This window comes from Petromyzon marinus, chromosome 80 (assembly GCF_048934315.1).
Source record: "Petromyzon marinus isolate PM22_M1 ecotype Great Lakes invasive population chromosome 80, UKy_Petmar_22M1.pri1.0, whole genome shotgun sequence".
NCBI lineage: Eukaryota > Metazoa > Chordata > Hyperoartia > Petromyzontiformes > Petromyzontidae > Petromyzon > Petromyzon marinus.
The window spans coordinates 9,884,477-9,903,571 of record NC_133746.1 but is presented as its reverse complement, the minus strand read 5'-3'; the positions used below and the strand labels follow the sequence as shown (position 1 = coordinate 9,903,571).

At 51.7% G+C, this 19,095-nt stretch overlaps 1 protein-coding gene across 1 annotated transcript in view; it reads right to left on the bottom strand.

Annotated features, from left to right (window-relative positions):
- Positions 1-14,383, bottom strand: part of LOC116957671 (uncharacterized) — a 29,960-nt gene extending 15,577 nt beyond the window's left edge. The window contains exons 1-2 of the mRNA XM_076057354.1: positions 14,107-14,383; positions 8,011-9,751 (exon numbers count right to left, since the gene is read on the bottom strand). Of these exons, the coding sequence (XP_075913469.1) occupies positions 8,011-9,059 (1,049 nt within the window). The 5' untranslated portion in view covers positions 9,060-9,751; positions 14,107-14,383. The remainder of the gene's footprint in view (positions 1-8,010; positions 9,752-14,106) is intronic.
- Positions 14,384-19,095: the final 4,712 nt, after the last annotated feature.

Here is a 19,095-nt window from a genome sequence, read left to right as displayed (position 1 = left end):
AACTAGACAACACGACAGGAAACTAGACAACACGACAGGAAACTAGACAACACGACAGGAAACTAGACAACACGACAGGAAACTAGACAACACGACAGGAAACTAGAGAACACGACAGGAAACTAGACAACACGACAGTAAATTAGACGACACAACAGGAAACTAGACAACACGACAGTAAACTAGACATGACAGGAAACTAGACAACACGACAGGAAACTAGACAACACGACAGGAAACTAGACAACACGACAGGAAACTAGACAACACGACAGTAAACTAGACAACACGACAGGAAACTAGACAACACGACAGGAAACTAGACAACACGACAGGAAACTAGACATGACAGTAAACTAGACAACACGACAGGAGACTAGACAACACGACGAGAAACTAGACAACACGACAGGAAACTAGACAACACAACAGGAAACTAGACAACACGGCAGGAAACTAGACAACACGACAGTAAACTAGACAACACGACAGGAAACTAGACAACACGACAGGAAACTAGACAACACGGCAGGAAACTAGACAACACGGCAGGACACTAGACAACACGACAGGAAACTAGAGAACACGACAGTAAACTAGACAACACGACAGGAAACTAGACAACACGGCAGTAAACTAGACAACACGACAGGAAACTAGACAACACGACAGGAAACTAGACAACACGACAGGAAACTAGACAACACGACAGGAAACTAGACAACACGACAGCAAACTAGACAACACGACAGGAAACTAGACAACACGACAGGAAACTAGAGAACACGACAGGAAACTAGAGAACACGACAGGAAACTAGACAACACGACAGGAAACTAGACAACACGACAGGAAACTAGACAACACGACAGGAAACTAGACAACACGACAGGAAACTAGACAACACGACAGGAAACTAGACAACACGACAGGAAACTAGACAACACGACAGGAAACTAGACAACACGCCAGTAAACTAGACAACACGACAGGAAACTAGACAACACGGCAGGAAACTAGACAACACGGCAGGAAACTAGACAACACGACAGGAAACTAGACAACACGACAGGAAACTAGACAACACGACAGGAAACTAGACAACACGACAGGAAACTAGAGAACACGACAGGAAACTAGACAACACGACAGGAAACTAGACAACACGACAGGAAACTAGACAACACGACAGGAAACTAGAGAACACGACAGGAAACTAGACAACACGACAGTAAATTAGACGACACAACAGGAAACTAGACAACACGACAGTAAACTAGACATGACAGGAAACTAGACAACACGACAGGAAACTAGACAACACGACAGGAAACTAGACAACACGACAGGAAACTAGACAACACGACAGTAAACTAGACAACACGACAGGAAACTAGACAACACGACAGGAAACTAGACAACACGACAGGAAACTAGACATGACAGTAAACTAGACAACACGACAGGAGACTAGACAACACGACGGGAAACTAGACAACACGACAGGAAACTAGACAACACGACAGGAAACTAGACAACACGGCAGGAAACTAGACAACACGACAGTAAACTAGACAACACGACAGGAAACTAGACAACACGACAGGAAACTAGACAACACGGCAGGAAACTAGACAACACGGCAGGACACTAGACAACACGACAGGAAACTAGAGAACATGACAGTAAACTAGACAACACGACAGGAAACTAGACAACACGGCAGTAAACTAGACAACACGACAGGAAACTAGACAACACGACAGGAAACTAGACAACACGACAGGAAACTAGACAACACGACAGGAAACTAGACAACACGACAGCAAACTAGACAACACGACAGGAAACTAGACAACACGACAGGAAACTAGAGAACACGACAGGAAACTAGAGAACACGACAGGAAACTAGACAACACGACAGGAAACTAGACAACACGACAGGAAACTAGACAACACGACAGGAAACTAGACAACACGACAGGAAACTAGAGAACACGACAGGAAACTAGACAACACGACAGGAAACTAGACAACACGACAGGAAACTAGACAACACGACAGGAAACTAGACAACACGCCAGTAAACTAGACAACACGCCAGTAAACTAGACAACACGACAGGAAACTAGACAACACGGCAGGAAACTAGACAACACGGCAGGAAACTAGACAACACGACAGGAAACTAGACAACACGACAGGAAACTAGACAACACGCCAGTAAACTAGACAACACGACAGGAAACTAGACAACACGGCAGGAAACTAGACAACACGGCAGGAAACTAGACAACACGACAGGAAACTAGACAACACGGCAGGAAACTAGACAACACGCCAGTAAACTAGACAACACGACAGGAAACTAGACAAGACGACAGGAAACTAGACAACACGACAGGAAACCAGAGAACACGACAGGAAACTAGAGAACACGACAGGAAACTAGACAACACGACAGTAAACTAGACAACATGACAGTAAACTAGACAACACGACAGGAAACTAGACAACACGACAGGAAACTAGACAACACGACAGGAAACTAGAGAACATGACAGGAAACTAGAGAACACGACAGGAAACTAGACAACACGGCAGGAAACTAGACAACACGACAGGAAACTAGACAACACGACAGGAAACTAGACAACACGGCAGGAAACTAGACAACACGACAGGAAACTAGACAACACGACAGGAAACTAGACAACACGACAGGAAACTAGACAACACGACAGGAAACTAGACAACACGGCAGGAAACTAGACAACACGACAGGAAACTAGACAACACGACAGGAAACTAGACAACACGGCAGGAAACTAGACAACACGACAGGAAACTAGACAACACGACAGGAAACTAGACAACACGACAGGAAACTAGACAACACGACAGGAAACTAGACAACACGACAGGAAACTAGACAACACGACAGGAAACTAGACAACACGACAGTAAACTAGAGAACACGACAGGAAACTAGACAACACGACAGGAAACTAGACAACACGACAGGAAACTAGACAACACGGCAGGAAACTAGACAACACGACAGGAAACTAGACAACACGACAGTAAACTAGACAACACGACAGTAAACTAGACAACACGACAGGAAACTAGAGAACACGACAGGAAACTAGACAACACGACAGGAAACTAGACATGACAGTAAACTAGACAACACGACAGGAAACTAAACAACACGACAGGAAACAAGACAACATGACAGGAAACTAGACAACACGACAGGAAACTAGACAACACGACCGGAAACTAGACAACACAACAGGAAACTAGACAACACGGCAGGAAACTAGAGAACACGACAGGAAACTAAACAACACGACAGGAAACTAGACAACACGACAGGAAACTAGACAACACGGCAGGAAACTAGACAACACGACAGGAAACTAGACAACACGACAGGAAACTAGATAACACGACAGGAAACTAGACAACACGACAGGAAACTAGACAACACGACAGGAAACTAGACAACACGACAGGAAACTAGAGAACACGACAGGAAACTAGACAACACGGCGGGAAACTAGACAACACGACAGGAAACTAGACAACACGACAGGAAACTAGACAACACGACAGGAAACTAGACAACACGGCAGGAAACTAGACAACACGGCAGGAAACTAGAGAACACGACAGGAAACTAGACAACACGACAGGAAACTAGACAACACGACAGGAAACTAGACAACACGACAGGAAACTAGACAACACGACAGGAAACTAGACAACACGACAGGAAACTAGACAACACGACAGGAAACTAGACAACACGACAGGAAACTAGACAACACGACAGGAAACTAGACAACACGACAGGAAACTAGACAACACGACAGGAAACTAGACAACACGACAGGAAACTAGACAACATGACAGTAAACTAGACAACACGACAGGAAACTAGAGAACATGACAGGAAACTAGACAACACGACAGGAAACTAGACAACATGACAGTAAACTAGACAACACGACAGGAAACTAGAGAACATGACAGGAAACTAGACAACACGACAGGAAACTAGACAACACGACAGGAAACTAGACAACACGACAGGAAACTAGACAACACGACAGGAAACTAGACAACACGACAGGAAACTAGACAACACGACAGTAAACTAGACAACACGACAGGAAACTAGAGAACTCGCGAGGAAACCCGTGCAGAACAGAGGGAGAGAATACAAACTGCAATCACACAGTCACTCATTTGTGCAATGTCTCCGTTTATTTTTCAAATGACGAACCTCTCGCACGGTGTTTCTCAACCCCTTTTGTTGGCTATTGTGTACCGACTTGTTTCAAACGAATACCCCCCCCCCCTCGGCTGACCCAACATGGTTGTGAGAAATAAATGTTATGAATAGCGAACATCAATGTTAACGAACTGTCCCATTTAGTGAGGTTATATCCTAACTGGCTGAGAGTAACTGCAAGCGAATAGATACGAATTTCAAAGGACGCTCTGCGAGCGTGACGTGATTCGTTTGCTCTCGCTGGTTACTCATGTAATATACCCATCAACCCGTTATCAGTGCCTTACCTTATTAGAGACTGATTCAGACCTTATTGGTTACCCCGTGCCTTTCTGAATTTCAACATTCATCGGACAAAGTCCCATCACAAGGGAGAAACACGGACAAATAAACACATTTTTGGCCCATACTGAAACGGCTATACGCCGTATGGACCGGAGAACTCAATTTCCCTGCACAAGAATACGGGAAAACCGTCTGGGTGGACAGGTATCTTGTAAACCCACATTGTTTATGATCAGTGAGTTTAGAAAGGTATTTCATATAATTCTAGGTTACCATACGGATTTAAATGTTACCGTAGTTATTTTATCCTGGCAGATTCATGCAACATGATTATTCACCCATGACTCTCACGTATGATATAACTTCACACATTTATAACTCACCTCCGTAAGTATCCGTTGGGACATTGATTGCCACGTACCCCTAGGGGTCCGCGTACCCCCGGTTGAGAACCACTGTAGTCGGGCACATCCAGTGTTAATGTCGTCAGATTTGTATCACCACAGTCGCAGTCTTATTCTGGCTCACAACAACTTGGTGGGCATTCCGGTGAAGAGTCCCGTGGATTTCGTCGACTCATTCTCTCCCGCTCTAGCCTCCCAAAGCGGTCACATTCGGCCAAACTCTCAGTTGTTGCACGTCCACACGAAATACTATTGGCTCCGCCAAAACGCAACCCAGGTGAGTCTTTGTACGTATGTACATTGAACTTATTTTGGACCGTACGTAGCCAACCGTACTTATCGGAGGTGCCGCGCTGCCGAAAACGAATCTCTGAGAGCAGCCGTGTCGACAACCAGGAATGCCGCTTACCGAGCGCCAGAGAGGATTAAAGTCCGAGCCGCGCTTAATTTCTAATAGCGGTAAAAGCGTTCACAACAATGCGCAATTTTCCCCGCCGTTTAAACAAAAAAAAAACGTTCGCCCCTAAACACACGTTGTTCGATAAGAGCCAACGCCTCGCCTCGTAGCACCGCGGCAGAGCGCTCTGGCCCACTGAACGCACCGAAAAGCCACGTCGCGTGACGCCGCGGAACCTCAAGGTGGGACCGAGACGCGTACTGCAACTCAGCGGAGAAGCGTCACGGTGGAGGCAGTGAAATTAGCACGAGTTCACAGCCAGCACAACGCGCGTATTGCGTCCATCACGACAAGTAACCCCAACCCCCCCCCCCCCACCCCTCCCCAATTTACAAATGAAATAATATTTACAGCCGTTTACATGAGGTTCACAAACCTGGTCCCGTTACTAAGGAAACGAGTGAGGGTAACGAGTTCGTAGGATGTTTCCAGAGAGCAAACGCAAGGGAGGCATGTGGCGAGAGCGATGACTGATATTAAGCACTCACCCCAAGCCAACGCGCAAGCCAGACAGTCTTTCAAAAAGTAGGCCAAGGCCTCCTATATGGCAGACAGACCTCCGCGATGATTGGTTAGGAGGCGACAGTTTGAAAAGTTTGAAGGAAAGAATCAAACGGGGAAAAAAGCGGGAAACAAAAGTTTAACCCGGAGGTGGCGGTTGGGGACCGTTGGAGGAGGAGGACGGGGATTGGCTGCGGTCAAAACAGTGTAGGGGAAGTTCGAGAAAGGGGGGGGGGGGGGTCGAGAAGGTTAAAAGGGGACGCTCGAGGAAAGGGACAAGCTTCAAGGTTAAGAATGAAGCCCAGGCCTAGTGCTGCTGCTGTGCCCATAATAAAGAGGCTCCCGTTATGCAGTCATCGGTGCCATTACGAATGTATAAAAGTGAGTTGTGTAGGACATCTAGCCGGGCCGTCAAAAGAAGCCAGATGGGCAGGATCGATGATCGAATAGAGGCCAAGAGAGGGAAGGAGAGGTGGACAGGCACACGAGAGATGGAGGGACAAGGTCAGAAGATTTGGAGGGACACCCCTGGATAGAGGAGGTGGTAAGAGATCATGATGCTAGTGGGTCAGAAAGAAATTAGAATCACAAATCGATTTTGCAATTTTAGATTTGTGGTGTTGTCAGGTCGCTCGCGCTTCTGACGATGCAATTCCCTGCGATCGCATCACTTCCTGTTGACCACAGCCTACTTTGCTGGGTCAGGGGCCCAGGAAGGTCCCAATTGGGCCAAGGTGGTGTATAAATTGAGGCTGGTGAAAGCAAAAGCGGGTGTGGAAGAGCTGGAGAAAGCAAAAGCGGGTGTGGAAGAGCTGGAGACGATGGGATCAGGAGCCTGACCTGCATCAATGAAAAATATGCTCCATCCGATTGGAAAACGTGCTCCATCCGAATGGAAAACGTGCTCCATCCGAATGGAAAACGTGCTCCATCCGAATGGAAAACGTGCTCCATCCGAATGGAAAACGCGCTCCATCCGATTGGAAAATACGCTCCATCCGATTGGAAAAGGCGCTCCATAAGATTGGAAAAGGTGCTCCATCCGATTGAAAAAGGCGCTCCGTCCGAGTGCAGCTGCGGAGCCTCTTCACCGTCAGTTCACATTCTGGCTGCGCTTCACACGCGGAGTGGAGCCGCACATCTCGACGCGCGCACGGGACATTTTTTCCCACGCGAGCCAAATTTGCCCACGGAACAACAAAGCGAAACAAAACGACGACGACTGCTCGACGCGCAAGACGCACCGCAAGCAAAACGCAACGCAGCCGCTGCCGCACGTGGCAGGCCGGAGCCAAGTCCGTCCTCGAGTCCGGCCCCTGGACCGCCCTTTTTCATTTCGGTCGTGATCCCGGGCCATTCTTGCGAATGAGAGTCCTCCATCCTGGCCTCGTGAGCTCTCACCCCGGTTGCACAAAAGAAAAATTGGAACACTTCATTTTGGCGGCACGCCAACGGATCTTTTGAACCGACGGATCGACGCACGGCCGCCGCTACTCGGCACGTCCCACGCCCTCCAATTCGGTATAAGTCGAGGGAAGGGACACCTCCTCCTCGCCAGGGCCGATCACCTCGCCCACCGTCACCCCGCAGTCCGCGCCGAGGACGAATTTCTCGTCGTCGCGCTCCGTCTTCACGGCCGACAAGAGGAAGGTTGGATATCCCTCCTCTTCCTCTTCTTCCTCCTCCTCTTCCTCCTCCTCTTCCTCCTCCTCCTCTTCCTCCTCCTCCTCTTCCTCCTCCTCCTCTTCTTCCTCCTCCTCTTCCTCCTCCTCCTCTTCCTCCTCGCTGCCAGGATTCACCCCCAGCCATGCGTCTCCCCCAGCAGCGACGCCTTCGTCTTCAGGCTCCTCCTTGATGACGAGTGACGCCGCCGGCGGCAGCGCCCCGGCGTCGCTCCCCCCGGGCGGCGCGGCCTCCCTCCCCGGCGTGGCGCGCCCGCGGGAGTCCTCCGCACTGGGAGCGCGGGCCGGAATGCCGGAGAGCCCCTTCCTGCACCGGCCGCACTCGTACGACTCGTCGCCGTCGTCGCCGTCGCGGTTCGAGCGCCGAGAGCGCGACGGCCCCTTCCTGCCGCAGACCGCGCACTCGCGCCGCGGCCGCGCCTCCCCGCGGTGCGTCCGCCGGTGGCTGTGCAGCGTCCCCGACTGCGTGAACCGCTTCCCGCACAGCGTGCACTTGTAGGGCCGCTCGCCCTCGTGCGTCCTCCGGTGGACGTGCAGCGTCCCCGACTGCGAGAACGCCTTGCCGCACGCGTCGCACCGGTACGGCTTCTCGCCCGTGTGCGTCCGCCGGTGCCTCCGCAGGTCGCCCGCTTTGGCGAAGCTCTTCCCGCACGCCGAGCAGCCGTGGGGCCGGGCGCCGGTGTGCACGCTGCGGTGGCTCTGCAGGGCCCCCCACTGCGCGAAGGCCCGGCCGCACTCGTCGCACGCGTACGGCCTCTCGCCCGTGTGCGTGCGCCCGTGCACGTGCAGCTCTCCCGCCGTCGCGAACGCCCGGCCGCACTCGGGGCACGCGTGCGGCCTCTCGCCGGCGTGAGTCCTCCGGTGCCGCGCCAGGTTCCCCGGCCGGGCGAAGGCGCCGCCGCACACGGTGCACACGTGCGGCCTGTCGCCCGTGTGCGTGCTCCGGTGGCTGTAGAGGCCGCCGAACTGCGCGAAGCCCTTGCCGCAGACGCCGCACCGGTAGGGCTTCTCGCCCGTGTGCGTGCGCCCGTGGATCCGCAGGTCGCCCGAGTGCTTGAACGCCCTGCCGCACACGGAGCACGCGAAGGGCTTCTCGCCCGTGTGCACCCGGCGGTGCCGGTGGAGGCCGCCCGACCGCGAGAAGGTCTTGCCGCACGCGTCGCACCGGTAGGGCTTCTCGCCCGTGTGCGTCCGCCCGTGGATCTCGAGGTGCGCCGGCAGGCGGAAGGACTTGCCGCAGAGGGCGCACGCGTGCGGCTTCTCGTCGCTGTGCGTGCTACGGTGCCGGTAGAGGGCCGTCGTGTCGGCGAAGGCCTTGCCGCACACCTGGCAGCCGTAGGGCTTCTCGCCCGTGTGCGTGCGCCGGTGGATGGTGAGGCGGCTGCGCTTGTCCGTGCTGTACGGACACTCGTCGCAGCGGTGCATCGCAGCGTCAAGTCTCCCGCCACGCCGGGCCGTCTTCAACCGTGCCTTCGGGACAACCGGTCGGTGCGTAGGTGGGTGAGGAGGTGGGTGAGGAGAAGGGTGAGTAGGAGGATGAGTGGGTGGGTAGGAGGATGAGTAGGTGGATGGGTGACTAGGTGGGTGAGTAGGTGGATGAGTAGGTGGGTGATTAGGTGGGTGAGCGAGTGAGCAGGCGGGCGAGCGAGCGGGTCACTTCCTTCATCGCATTCCCCGCCTCTCATTCCCTCGCGCTCTACTCTACCTCCGTCTTCCCGCGGCCTCTCCGTGTGCGCTAACGGAGCTCTCGGACGCGGCTGTCGCGCGACTGGCGGCGGTCGCCATCATTGCTGCCTCGTGCAGCCCAGCGACGCTGCAAGTCCAAAGCCGAACGAGGCTCTCGGCGGCTCGTCGCACGGCGCTGCTCGCACGGCGCCCTCCCCAGAAGGCTGTGCGGCCGGCTGGCGGGTCGCGCGCCTTTGCTAGGCTGCGCTCGTTTGCGGGCGGCGTTGGGGGGGGGGGGGGGGTGATGGGGCGGGCGATGGGGGCGATGGCGATCGTCGCAATGACCTCGACCGCTCCCCTGCGTCGTCGCGACGGAAGCACGCGCGCCGCGTTGAAATCCCGGCCGTGGAATTGCTCGCGGATCATTTCACGACGTCCGGGGGTCCGGGCACCTATGTAGACACGCAAACGAAGACAGAGATTCCCCCCGTTTAGCCTTAACAGACCGTAGCGGCAAGTGCTGTTAGCGAGTAGCAGCACCAATGAAGGCTGACACGGCACGCAAGGGGGTGGGTAGCCAACACACCACGCCCGGGCCGCCTTTGTCTCCCCTAGTGGCGATGTTTTTTATGCACCGGGCACTCGTTTGAGGCTGAGTCGACCTGGGGGAGACCAAGGACTGGCTCAGATAATCGTCACCGGTGATGTTGGAATCCAACTCGGGTCACCGGGTTCATAGTGCAGCGTAGCGCTAACCACTACACGCACAAAGTATCCGGGATCGGACTAAACATAAACCAATGTTGAGAAATTACTCTTGCATATTACTCAATTTGGGATTATACAGCAGCAGCAGCAATGCCCCCGAACACTGCTACGGTGGCTAGGAGATGTTAACCACCTCGCCTGGTGTGCAGGAGGTCGTGGGTTCTATCCCGACCCTGACGATGCCTGCTGCTGTATATTTGGAGTCTGCGTCTCTCTCTCATCATCATCATCACGGTGGCTAGGAGATGTTGACTACCTCGCCTGGTGTGCAGGAGGTCGTGGGGTCTCTCTCTCCCCGTGGTTGCGTGGATTTGTCTCCGGGTCCTCCCGATTTGTCCCACCACAAAAATACTGTCCCTGTGTCTCTGTCCCCGTGTCTCTGTCCCCGTGTCTCTGTCCCCATGTCTTTGTCTTCGTGTCTGTCTCTCTGTCTCCGTATCCGTCTCCGTGTCCCCGTCTCTGTCCCCGTGTCTCTGTCCCCGTGTCTCTGTCCCCATGTCTCTGTCTTCGTGTCTGTCTCTCTGTCTCCGTATCCGTCTCCGTGTCCCCGTCTCTGTCTCCGTATCCCCGTCTCTGTGTATTTGTCTCTCAGTGTGTTTCAGTCCCCATGTCTGTCTCTCTGCCCCATCGCTGTCTCCGTGTCCCCGTGTCTCTGTATCTGTCTCTCTGTGTCTCCGTCCCCGTGTCTCTGTGTGTCTGTGTGTCTGTCTGTGTGTCTGTATCGATGTATCTGTCTGTATGTGTCTCTGTGTGTGTCTGTGTGTATGTATGTCTGTGTCTGTGTGTATGTATGTCTGAGTGTGTCTCTGTTTGTGTGTCTGTGTATGTCTATGTGTCTGTGTGTATGTCTCTCTGTATGTCTCTCTGTGTGTCTCTGCGTGTGTTTGTATGTGTGTGTCTCTCTGTCGATGTGTGTGTGTCTGAGTGTATGTCGATTCAGCCTCAAATGAGTACCTGGTGCGGTGTGTAAACATTGCCACTAGGGAGACAAAGGCGGTTGGGCGTGGCGCTGGCCACCCACCCCCTCGTGTACCGTTCCGGCCTTCATAGGTGCTCGCTAACAGCACTTGCCCTTACAGTCTGTTACGGCTATATGGGGGATCTTTGTCTTTATCTTGTGTGTATGTTTGTGTGTCTCTGTGTGTGTGTTTGTGTGTCTGTCTGTGTGTCTCTGTGTGTCTGTGTGTGTGTCTGTGTGTGTGTCTGTGTGGTTTCAGGAAAGGGCGGTCCTGCACAAATGCCATATTTTCTGTCCGTCTGCTACAGCAGAGGTGTAGGGAATTCCAGCAAGACCTACATCTCTGCTTTATTGACCTGGTCAAGGCCTATGATACCATCAGTAGGCCTGGGCTCTGGGTTGTTCTTCGTGCTTTTGGAGTACCAGACCCTCTGCTCACGATCATTAAGGACCTTCATGATGGTGAGCGGGCCCGGGTAAAACTACGTGGCTGGGAGTCAGAGCCATTCCCTGTACACCTTGGGGTGCGACAGGGATGTCCTCTGGCTCCCACATTATTTAACATCTATTTTGACCACGTAGTTCGTGAAACCTTCAATAGCTGTACCGGGGGAATCTCCATATGGTACAGATATAATGGGAGGCTGATCGATGCCCGGGTGCGGTCAAGGGATGGCTCCCTATTGCTCAACCACGTTATGTATGCCGATGATTTGGTAATAGCTGCTCATTCAGAGGAGGAATTGGAGACGCTGCTACTGAGACTGGAGCGTGCCACTAAGAGATGGGGCCTTACCATCAGCCCCACCAAAACTAAGCACCTGCCTGGGTATTTTGTACCATCGGACACCCCACCCCCACAACTCCCAATCGGTGATGGGGTAGTTGTGGAGAGAGTGGAGTTTCCCATACCTGGGCAGTGTGCTCATTACCGGCTCCAGTTTAACAGCAGAGGTCTCACTCTGAATCAGTCGAGCGGCAATATCTTTTCATCGGTTGCATAACGCTGTGTGGAAGCTTCCTGGTCTGTCGCTCCGCACTAAGCTTCAGGTCTTCTCGGCCACGGTCATTCCCTCCCTTATCTACGCTTGCGAAACGTGGACCCCCCTAATGGAACATCTTCGCCGGTTAGAAACATTTAGGCTAGCCTGCCTATGATCCATCTTGGGTTTAACCAGGCTGGATTGTGTGAGCTCACAAATCCTTGAAAGATCTGGGCAAGGTCCCATCGGTGAGCTCCTCCGTCAGGCAACGCTGCGTTGGCTGGGTCATGTAGCCCGCATGCCCAGCCACCGCATGCCGAAACAGCTTTTGTTCGGCCGGATCGAGGGGGCTAAACGGGCACGGCAGGGGCTAGAGAAGAGATGGAGTGATGTGGTACAGGAGGACTTGGAGCTGAGTGGACTTGCCGATGACTGGTACCAGCGGTGTCAAGATCGGCCTCTGTGGAGGAGGCTCGTGAAGGACGCTACTGGGCAGTTGGAGGCAGTCGCCCTCCAACAACAACGGAGGGCGGAGGAGCGACGCTCACAACAACGAGCGGAGCGCCGGGTGGCTAAAGCACAGCAGGTTGGCACAGTAGGGGGCACAGGTGGTGCACCAGCCAGTCATCTCAGTCAGTCGACCCGTGGCACCTGGGTCTGCCCCGTGACCTCCTGCCAGCGGGCGTTCGACACTCCACGTGGCTTCAATGTGCACATGGCCTGGCACAAGCGTCGTGGTGACGTCACCACCACTTAGTGGCGAATGGCGGTTGTTGTGTGTATGTATGTCTGTATCTGTGTGTCTGTGTGTATGTATGTCTGTGTGTCTGTGTATGTATGTCTGTGTGTATGTATGTCTGTGTCTGTGTGTATATATGTCTGTGTCTGTGTGTATGTATGTCTGTGTCTGTGTCTCTGTCTGTGTGTATGTATGTCTGTGTCTGTGTGTGTGTCTGTGTGTATGTATGTCTGTGTCTGTGTGTATGTATGTCTGTCTGTGTGTGTGTCTGTGTGTATGTATGTCTGTGTGTGTCTCTGTCTGTGTGTGTGTCTGTGTGTATGTATGTCTGTGTATCTGTGTGTCTGTGTGTATGTATGTCTGTGTGTCTGTGTGTATGTATGTCTGTGTGTCTGTGTGTGTCTGTGTGTATGTATGTCTGTGTCTGTGTGTATGTATGTCTGTGTGTCTGTGTGTGTGTCTGTGTGTATGTATGTCTGTGTCTGTGTACGTATGTCTGTGTGTGTCTGTGTGTATGTACGTCTGTGTGTGTGTTTCTTTCTGTGTCTGTATGTATGTCTGTGTGTGTGTCTGTGTGTATGTATGTCTGTGTGTGTCTCTGTTTGTGTGTCTGTATGTATGTCTGTGTGTGTGTCTGTGTCTCTGTTTGTGTGTCTGTATGTATGTCTGTGTGTGTGTCTGTGTGTGTGTCTCTGTCTGTGTGTCTGTATGTATGTCTGTGTGTGTGTCTGTGTGTATGTATGTCTGAGTGTGTCTCTGTTTGTGTGTCTGTATGTATGTCTGTGTGTGTGTATGTGTGTGACTCTGTCTGTATGTATGTCTGTGTGTGTGTCTCTGTCTGTGTGTGTATGTATGTCTGTGTGTGTCTCTGTCTGTGTGTCTGTATGTATGTGTGTGTGTCTGTATGTATGTCTGTGTCTGTGTGTGTCTCTGTCTGTGTGTCTGTATGTATGTATGTCTGTGTGTCTGTGTGTGTCTCTGTCTGTGTGTCTGTATGTATGTCTGTGTGTGTGTCTGTATGTATGTCTGTGTCTGTGTGTGTCTCTGTCTGTGTGTCTGTATGTATGTCTGTGTGTGTGTCTGTGTGTGTGTCTCTGTTTGTGTGTCTGTATGTATGTCTGTGTGTGTGTCTGTGTGTGTGTGTGTGTCTCTGTCTGTGTGTCTGTATGTATGTCTGTGTGTGTCTCTGTCTGTGTGTGTATGTATGTCTGTGTGTGTGTCTCTGTCTGTGTGTCTGTATGTATGTCTGTGTGTGTGTCTGTGTGTGACTCTGTCTGTATGTATGTCTGTGTGTGTGTCTCTGTCTGTGTGTCTGTATGTATGTCTGTGTGTGTGTCTGTGTGTCTCCGCGCCTCTCACCGTTTCCCAAGACGCGACGCCGCCACCTCCCCTGCCGTCCTCGCGTGACGTCGCGATACACAAATGTCGTCATCGACGCGGCTACCTTGTACAGTTATTACGTCATATGTTGCTTCTCAAAAATTAGACCGAAACGTCGCCTATTATTTTTTATATGCGAGGAAGGGCCATTGCTCGAAACGTTGCCTATGATCTATTGTTATCTTTTAAGCTCACCCAATGATGTTTTTTAAAACGTTTTCTAAGGTGACGTCATGTTGGTGATCCGATTCGCTTGCCCCGAACTCCCCCCCCCCCGCATAAAAAAAGTAAGGCGGCATGACGTCATTTAGTTGTGCAAAACACGAGCGCCATCTTGGCAAGGGCGCACAGAGTCGACCCTGGGTCTGTTGTAGGTCGGCTCAGCCTCAAATGAGTATCTGGTGAAGCGGTTGTGTGGAGTTAAACGTCGCCAGCACTGGGAAGACAAAGGCGGCCGGGCGTGGTGCTGGCCACCCACCTCCGTGTGCCACAGTGCCGCTTATCGGCACTTGCCCCAACAGCCTGTGAAGTTGAGGCTGAGTCGACCTAGGGGAGGCCGAGGACCGGTTCAAATAATCGTCACCGGTGGTGGCCGTGAGCGGGAATCGAACTCGGGTGGCCGGGTTTCGTAGCGCAGCGCGCTAACCGCTACACCCACCGCTCCTCCACCCCACACACGGATACACACACAGATACACACAGACACACACATATATACACACAGACATACAACAACAACCGCCATTCGCCACTAAGTGGCGGTGACGTCACCACGACGCTTGTGCCAGGCCATGTGCACCGTGAGGCCACGTGAAGTGTCGAACGCCCGCTGGCAGGAGGTCACGGGGCAGACCCAGGTGCCACGGGTCGACTGACTGAGATGACTGGCTGATGCACCACCTGTGCCCCCTACTGTGCCAACCTGCTGTGCTTTAGCCACCCGGCGCTCCGCTCGTTGTTGTGAGCGTCGCTCCGTCGCCCTCCGTTGTTGTTAGAGGGCGACTGCCTCCAACTGCCCAGTAGCGTCCTTCACGAGCCTCCTCCACAGAGGCCGATCTTGACACCGCTGGTACCAGTCATCGGCAAGTCCACTCAGCTCCACGTCCTCATGTACCACATCACTCCATCTCTTCTCTAGCCCGTGCCGCGCCCGTTTTGCCCCCTCGATCCGGCCGAACAAAAGCTGTTTCGGCATGCGGTGGCTGGGCATGCGGGCTACATGACCCAGCCATCGCAGCCTTGCCTGCCGGAGGAGCTCACCGATGGGACCTTGCCCAGATCTTTCAAGGATTTGTGAGCTCCTCACAATCCAGTCTGGTTAAACCCATGATGGATCGTAGGCAGGCTAGCCTAAATGTTTCTAACCGGCGAAGATGTTCCATTAGGGGGGTCGACGTTTCGCAAGCGTAGAGAAGGGAGGGAATGACTGTGGCCGAGAAGACCTGAAGCTTAGTGCGGAGAGATAGACCAGGTAGCTTCCACACAGCGTAACGCAACCGATGAAAAGATATTGCCGCTCGACTAATTCGGAGTGAGACCTCTGCTGTTAAACTGGAACCGGTCATAAGCACACTGCCCAGGTATGGGAAACTCTCCACTCTCTCCACAACTGCCCAATCACCGATTGGGAGTTGTGGGTGTGGAGTGTCCGATGGTACAAAATACCCAGGCAGGTGTTTAGTGTCCGATGGTACAAAATACCCAGGCAGGTGCTTAGTGTTAGTTGAGCTGATGGTAAGGCCCCATCTCTTAGTGGCACGCTCCAGTCTCAGCAGCAGCGTCTCCAACTCCTCCTCTGAATGAGCAGCTATTACCAAATCATCGGCATACATAACGTGGTTGAGCAATAGGGAGCCATCCCTTGACCGCACCCGGGCATCGATGCCCCAAGATACACACACAGAGAGACACACACAGAGACACACAGACACACACACAGACACACACAGATACACACACATATAGACACACAGATACACACACAGACAGCGCGCTACACTACAATGCGTTACGCTTCCACATGCGCGGGTCACGTGACAGATTTGGCGTCACAGCTCACTTGCCGTGCAAAAAAATATTTGCATTATTGAGCTCCCCCCGCCCCCCCAAAAAAGTGTATTTTTATAATTTTTGCGTGGTGTATAGTCTGCAAAGTACCCACATGGCAAATGTCAAGTTTGTTGCATGTCGGGAAGTACGCTAAACATTTAGGAATAGGTTTTACCCTTTCAACTGGCACAAAAACTGACACCTTTATTCAAGGCATCATGTTTGCCATGACCACAACACAAGCAGTCAAAATGCAAACGAAAAAGACACCTCTGATAATAATATGCACTGTCCTTGAATTTGATTGGTCCACACCCGAGACAGCTTTTCTTAGAGCCTAGTCTCCATTGGTGTTGGACCAGAAGACGCCAAAAGGCGTACAACTCAAAAACAGCGCACTATCAGAGGATTGAGGGCTCGGGGTGAGCATTAACATTATGAGACCTCCTTTGCCAGAAACAAGATATAGGAATAGGTTTTACCCTTTCAACTGGCACAAAAACTGACACCTTTATTCAAGGCATCATGTTTGCAATGACCACAACACAAGCAGTCAAAATGCAAACAAAAAAGACAACTCTGATAATAATATGCACTGTCCTTGAATTTGATTGGTCCACACCCGAGACAGCTTTTCTTAGAGCCTAGTCTCCATTGGTGTTGGACCAGAAGACGCCAAAAGGCGTACAACTCAAAAACAGCGCACTATCAGAGTATTGAGGGCTCGGGGTGAGCATTAACATTATGAGACCTCCTTTGCTAGAAACAAGATATAGGAATAGGTTTTTACCCTTTTAACTGGCACAAAAACTGACACCTTTATTCAAGTGCGCTGTTTTTGAGTTTGTACGCCTTTTGGCGTCTTCTGGTCCAACACCAATGGAGACTAGGCTCTAAGAAAAGCTGTCTCGGGTGTGGACCAATCAAATTCAAGGACAGTGCATATTATTATCAGAGTTGTCTTTTTTGTTTGCATTTTGACTGCTTGTGTTGTGGTCATTGCAAACATGATGCCTTGAATAAAGGTGTCAGTTTTTGTGCCAGTTGAAAGGGTAAAACCTATTCCTATATCTTGTTTCTGGCAAAGGAGGTCTCATAATGTTAATACGCTAAACATTTTTAACAGACACACAATCACAACTCTTCCTGTTATATATATGGAGATATCTACACAATGTTTACGCACCAACGTGTACAATGAGTCATTAAAAGAGAGCCCCACCCACGGTGGCTAAGAGATGTTGACTACCTCGCCTGGTGCGCAGGAGGTCGTGGGTTCGATCCCGACCCTGACGACGCCTGCTGCTGCTGTAGATTTGGAGTCTGCGTCTCTCTCTCATCATCACCACGGTGGCTAGGAGATGTTGACTACCTCTCCTGGTACGCAGGTCGTGGGTTCGATCCCGACCCTGACGACGCCTGCTGTTGTATATTTGGAGTCTGCGTCTCTCTCATCATCATCACGGTGGCTAGGAGATGTTGACTACCTCGCCTGGTGTGCAGGAGGTCGTGGGTTCCATTCCGACCCTGACGATGCCTGCTGCTGTATATTTGGAGTCTGTGTCTCTCTCCCCGTGGTCGCGTCGATTTTTTCTCCGGGTCCTCCGGTTTTTCGCCTCCACTTTAAGAATCAACATCACCACACGTTCAGAGTATCTGGCTGCTATAAGAGGTTTTTGGGTTAGATCGCGTAAATGTGTCGTTAAACCCCGCCACCACCTGGCACAGCCACCTAGTAAGGGTTGTCACATAAACATAACGTCCCAATTCGTCACTAGTACATCACTCGTGTATAGTGTAGTGTATATTAGTGCATAGTGTATATTAGTGTATAGTGCAGTGTATATGAGTGTGTAGTGTATAGTGTAGTGTATATTAGTGTGTAGTGTAGTGTATAGTGTAGTGTATAGTAGTGTAGTGTATAGTAGTGTATAGTGTAGTGTATATTAGTGTATAGTGCAGTGTATATGAGTGTGTAGTATATAGTGTAGTGTATAGTAGTGTAGTGTATAGTAGTGTATAGTGTAGTGTATATTAGTGTATAGTGCAGTGTATGTGTGTGTAGTGTAGTGTATGAGTGTGTAGTGTATAGTAGTGTAGTGTATAGTAGTGTAGTGCATAGTGTATTATAGGGGCCGTCCATAAATGACGTCACGCACCTTGACGTCCTACCTCTCAGAAAGTCCTCTGTGTGTGCACATGGCCGGTGTTGGGAGCGAGTCATGCCACAGTTGACAAGGAGGAGGATCACGTGGCGGAGCCATATATGGCTACATATGGAGCGAAAGATGTTCAACATACATGTGTAGTGGAGTAGGAAGGTGTGCTGGGGAAACTGCGCGAGTGTTTTGATCACACGGACAGTGTGGGGTTTATCTGGGGTCGGCCTGAGGAGACGGCGGAAACAGTGGGGTCGTGTTAGGACAGCCAGGATGAAGAGGCTGGGGTGATGAGGTAACGGTCGGGCCAATTAAGCCAGAAGGGCTGTGATTGGTTGGTGCTGTTGCTGGGGCCGAGGAGGCGTCGAGGTGTCTGGAAAATGGCAGGTCGTTTAAGACGCAAGGCGTGCGGAGGCACGCGGACCAATTAATTAGCGATGAGAATGGGGATAAATTGGGGGGAGACAGAGAGAGAGAAGGGGAGATTGGAGTTGGGAGCTGTGCGGTGAATACGTGGAGTTCAGAAACATAGTTTAGAAGAGAGTTGAAGCAAGACGAAGCAGTTAGCAGTGGAGTGAGCATAGTGATAGTGAAGCTGAAGCAAGACGAAGCAGTTAGCAGTGGAGAGAGCGTAGTGATAGAGGAGCTGGAGACGAGGTGTGCGGAGACAGAGAAGTGAGATTGGGTTTCGCTGTGTGCGACGACGCTGGAGGAGCTGAGGAGGATAGCCAGCAGTGGCGAGAGCGTAGGAATAGAAGAG